Raw genomic sequence first — 4817 nt, 5'->3', positions numbered from 1 at the left:
CTTAAGCCTTCTTCATTTTTCATGTCTAGACCTCACAACTCTTAAAGGTTGCTCTTACACAGTTTAAAATTGAAAGAGAGGAGGAGCAGTGATGCCCAAATGGTTATATCAAGGCTTAGGGACCAAGCGGGGATAACTTAGATGAAAGTATCATGACACATAATTTTATATTCGCATGTATTTAGTACGTATAAAGTAACTGCGCGGTAACTGTCACCATTTCGGTAGAAATCGATACCGTGTTATTAGCGATGACTATTTGTACTAAAAAGCAGATGAAGGGACTAAATCTTTTCTCTACAGAGACATGCACCACTACACAAACTTTACGATTTTCCATCATTTCTCTCTTGGTCTCTGCACAACTCAAGGACTTTCCGTTCCTCTACACTACCACACTGCTGTCAGTCTGCAAAGCAGGATCAAACACATGGTACGAATACAACAGATGATACTGCTGATGGCGAAAAAAACAATCAACAAAAAAAAAAACATCCAACTTGGCACAAACAGAGGTGAGGACTCCGTGAGCGGCGCGGCCACGTCAGATTCGAGAAGCTGTCTCCCGTTTCCTCCTACACATTATTGGATTATAAGTGATAAACTATCACGCCTTGTGCAATTCAGCATGTCTCTCTTCCAGCTATAAACTAACACGAATATCAGCGCGCTGATAAGAGTTACGGAGCTCAAGGCGTTTAGAGCACACATTAGCAGACCTCTAGTTTACTGGATGTAATTGAGCATTCTTGTCTGCGGCTGCCTTTTTCGACTCAGGCAATCTAGCGTGCCAGCGTGTTGCTATAAAAATGACCCAATTAATTTGATTAGGAAACTGAGGTTCAAGATACGGAGAGTAAAAACATGCGGCGCATGGTAAAGAGTGCGGGGTGGATGCTAATGAGAAGTAATTTAATGAGGAGGATTTGTGTGAAGGAGTTTGTGTGCACGCATGTTACATTCGGTTTAACAGAAGCCTCGGACTAGGATGAAACAAGCAGGAGTGATGATCTAATACTTAGAAGCACAAATTGACACGAGGGTGGTCTATGAATATAAATTGGGTGTGTGAGGGCATTTGAACTGGGGGCAATGCTTGCTGATGAAGACTGTGAAATATGGTTAGAAGGCAAATAAAAAGCCAGCAAGACGACATTCTGTCAAGTTTCTACTATCGGGTATTTTAGTATAAAACTGAAGAGGCATAAAAAGACAATTTCTATGTTCGTGTATCACGGATAGCTCAAGGTTAGACTGAGGCAAGCGCTTACAAAAAAAATATGAAATACTTAAATAGCAATACTTTTGCAATACTTTGCAATGTTATCAGCGAAAGGGATAAGATTTTCCAATTTTCTCATTCAGGGAGCTGCTCCGTATGTCTGCAACTCACAGACATCCGTTGCCAGTGCTTTACTGCAAACATCTTCAGTTTTTACTCAGCCTGGTTTTCATCTGTGAACCATATGAGCAGTCGGACAGATTCCGCCAGATTTACTTGGCTTGACATTCAACTGTTGCCTTGTCTGCGTTTTCCAGATCAAGGACGGTTCATCCAAGATCCAAGTAGAATGGATGTGGACATCCACCAACACCATTAAAGCTGCAAGCCAACAATGGTTATACATTGATTTTAAAGTCGATCAACTGGAGTAAGGGGCTAAAACAACCTAAGAATCCGTGGAGATGCTGCCTAATGCTTTCATAATGACCTCATAGTGGTCAGACATGTAAAATAGATGGAAAAGTGTGCTGGATGTTTTGCACACATTTTGGAGGCAGCGAGTTCAGGCAGGTTCATCCTCCACCACTGCCGCCCTGCCTCCCTTTGCCTCCCTGACACACATATTCGGCTTAGCACACAGGCGCAAAATGTGATTTGCTTAAAATGGTGACATTCACTCCAAAGTGCTCGCTGCTCTCGGTATCAATTATCATAATGGCTGCCTTTTCCAATACCGCACGATCCTCTCACTTCGCACAGACGCATAAAACGCAGCGCGGTGCACTTGCCCCGCTCCTCTCTGAACCCTCCTTCCCACGATCCGCCCACCATCTCGGGGCTGGAGTCACGTGTCTCGCCGCCTAGTGTCTCTCTGGGAGTCGACAGCACCACAAATCAAACTCACCCAGTGCCCGGCGGAGAGCGAGAGGAAGATGAGAAACAGGGAGGCGAACGCGGAGTGAGTAGCTGCCAGGACTCCGACGGGCTACGACGGAGCACGCTCAACAGACGACAGTCTCTCTGTTTCCCACAGAGCGTGATTATGACAAGGCTTCTGAACAAGACCGGAGATGAAATTCGCTCAGTTTCGGCGACCCCCTTCTCCCTGTGATCACACCAGTCCGCCTGTGAGCCGCAGGGCTTCGGGAGTGTACTGGACACGGGGGAGCACAGAGCAGAGTCACACCAGCTGAAGTGTGAGTTGAAGGAAACGGGCTCTTTCTGTAGTCTTCTTCAAATCTGCTAGAGGTCTGCTAGAGAAAGGAAAGGTGATCCTCGCCATGAGGGCTGTCTCAGCAAACTTGTTCGCCCTGCTCATCCTGTGCGCCCTCGCAAGTGTTTTCTACGTCTGGAGCGCACTGGAGGAGCGTTTGGAGCGGCACAAACGGAGGTTTCCCAATCCGGGCGCAGGGTCTTTTCACCAAGGTCTCCCCGTGGATCTCTCCGCTAAAACTTTCCGGGCATTGCTTGCCGTGCCAGCGGCACAAAGACCGCACTTGGGGGGCAGACTCGAGGCTCGCAACCTCACCGATCGACCTGACTCTGCGGGAAGTCGAGATTACCATGTGAATGGGGATAACAAGGGGTCAACGCGGCGGGCGGGCTCGGTCAAGTTGGGCTCCCCGGTGGAGAATGGGATATTTTGGAGTGGGTGGCTGGAAGATTTCCTCCCCGCGGGCTTCACGGAGGGATATGCCCGGGCATGGCGCGAGAGAGCGAGGACGTACCGGGTGGTGAAGCTGGAGCCTGGATGCGGCAGGATATCCAATCGGCTCGCTACTTTTGCGGATGGCACCAAAGCGTGCGTGCGTTACGGGATAAACGCGGATCAGGTGCAAGGCGAAACTTTGACGTATTACCTTGCCAGTTTGCTTGGCATCACAAACGTGCCTCCTTTAATACTCTCCCAGCTGAACAGTGATAGTGAGCAGTGGGCGGCCGTCAGGACGCAGATAGACGGCTTACATTGGAGTGACCGAGCCGTGGTCTCTCTCACCGAGTGGATCTCCAACCTGACCGGGGTGGTAACACCTGCGCCGCTCAGACAGGAGAGCGCCGGGTTGCACCCCGTGCTGGAGGAGCTCTGGAACAAGACCACACCGCAACTGCTGGAGCTGATGCAGTGGACCGACCTGGTCGTGTTAGACTACTTGACTGCAAACTTCGACAGACTCGTCAGCAATCTGTTCAGCCTGCAGTGGGATTCGCGTGTAATGGAGAGGGACACCAACAATCTCCTGAGAACAGCGCAGGGTGACCTCATATTCATAGACAACGAGGCCGGACTCGTGCACGGGTTCCGGGTGCTAAACATGTGGGAGAAATATCACAATACGGTCCTGAGCTCCGTGTGTGTGTTCAGAAAACGGACCGCGCAGCGCGTGGCGGAGCTGCACAGGCGCAGAGACTCCAGGCAAAAGCTGCTGGAGCTTTACAGGGACAGCGAGCCTTTGTCTCAGGAATTAGGATTTCTCTCCGACGAGCACGCCGGCATCCTCCAGGACAGGATAGACAGATTATACAAACACATTATACACTGCAGAGGAAAGTACAGCCAGCTGTGACCAGTCAGCGGGTACAGGTGACGGAATCATGAGCTTTGCAGTGGGGACTGGCACATACGTGCAAAACTGGGGCGCATTATACAAAACTGTCTCGAATATCCAGCTGAACTACCTCTTTGTGAATAGAATGTGTTGCCTACTTTATAAATGAGTACATTTGACACACGTGTTTATAAGCATCCTGCTCAGCTTTCTGCTGTATGCCTCACTGATAGGAATGATAAAGGTCAGTCTTATATATCCTGTCTTACATCACTCCACTGACCTGGTTATGGATAAATGTCAAGAGCAGGTTATGTTTGTGACTGGGCTATCATAACCGACCCTTCCTGTGCGTTCGGATTCTTGCCTTGTGTTCTATAATCCCAATGATAAACTCCTAAGCCTTAACATAAGTTGACTCTTGAATTCTGTATTTCTTGTTGACACCTGGCTCGCTTTTATATATATATACACACATATATATAAAATCGTTTGCACACTTTGTCACAGTCAGCCCCTGCACTCTTGTGATTGTGTTTGGATTGCATATTCAGCCTTAAAGTCACAGGCGTATCATATCCATTGTGCATTTGGTAAACGTTGTAAATATTGTTCTGTCAACCTGTTTTTGCAAATTTGATGCGGAACTAATTTAATGTGCATTGTAACATTCCAAAACAAACTCTTGTCCTTTTTGATAAACATAATTTAACTTACCTGTTGTCGGACTATGTGTTTTGTATGCAGCGCTTATTAGAGTGCATCAAATATTTGCCTACTTTGTGCGAAGCGAGTTTTCGATGCCTCTGTAGCCTCTGCACTTGCCCATATAGCGCTCTCATTGTGCAGTAGGAATATCTTGTACTGGCACACCGTTCCCCAGGAGTCATTCTGTCAGCCACAAGCACGCCGCAGCAGGACTCTCTAATCCCCCGTATAATTTCACCCAGAATGATGAATTGAAGGAGATGACTCACATCATTTGACATCAGTTGAAAAGGGGGTTTATTGTTCCCTAACTGTGTTACGGTTTCTGCCTTTTCATG

The 4817-nt window shown here is 47.8% G+C and overlaps 1 protein-coding gene across 1 annotated transcript; it reads left to right on the top strand.

Moving 5' to 3' along the window:
- Positions 1-2077: 2077 nt before the first annotated feature.
- fjx1 (four-jointed box kinase 1) lies at positions 2078-4487 on the top strand. The gene has a single exon (XM_047597251.1). It carries the CDS (start codon positions 2506-2508, stop codon positions 3787-3789), a length of 1284 nt encoding a protein of 427 aa, XP_047453207.1. The 5' UTR covers positions 2078-2505; the 3' UTR covers positions 3790-4487.
- Positions 4488-4817: the final 330 nt, after the last annotated feature.

Source organism: Mugil cephalus, chromosome 10 (genome assembly GCF_022458985.1).
Source record: "Mugil cephalus isolate CIBA_MC_2020 chromosome 10, CIBA_Mcephalus_1.1, whole genome shotgun sequence".
Lineage (NCBI taxonomy): Eukaryota > Metazoa > Chordata > Actinopteri > Mugiliformes > Mugilidae > Mugil > Mugil cephalus.
Note: the sequence above shows the minus strand (reverse complement) of the source record. Positions and strands in the feature narration are given on the sequence as shown.

Excerpts from the sequence above, each read along its gene's own strand:
- fjx1 (XM_047597251.1), top strand. The coding sequence starts at position 2,506 with ATGAGGGCTGTCTCAGCAAACTTGTTCGCCCTGCTCATCCTGTGCGCC.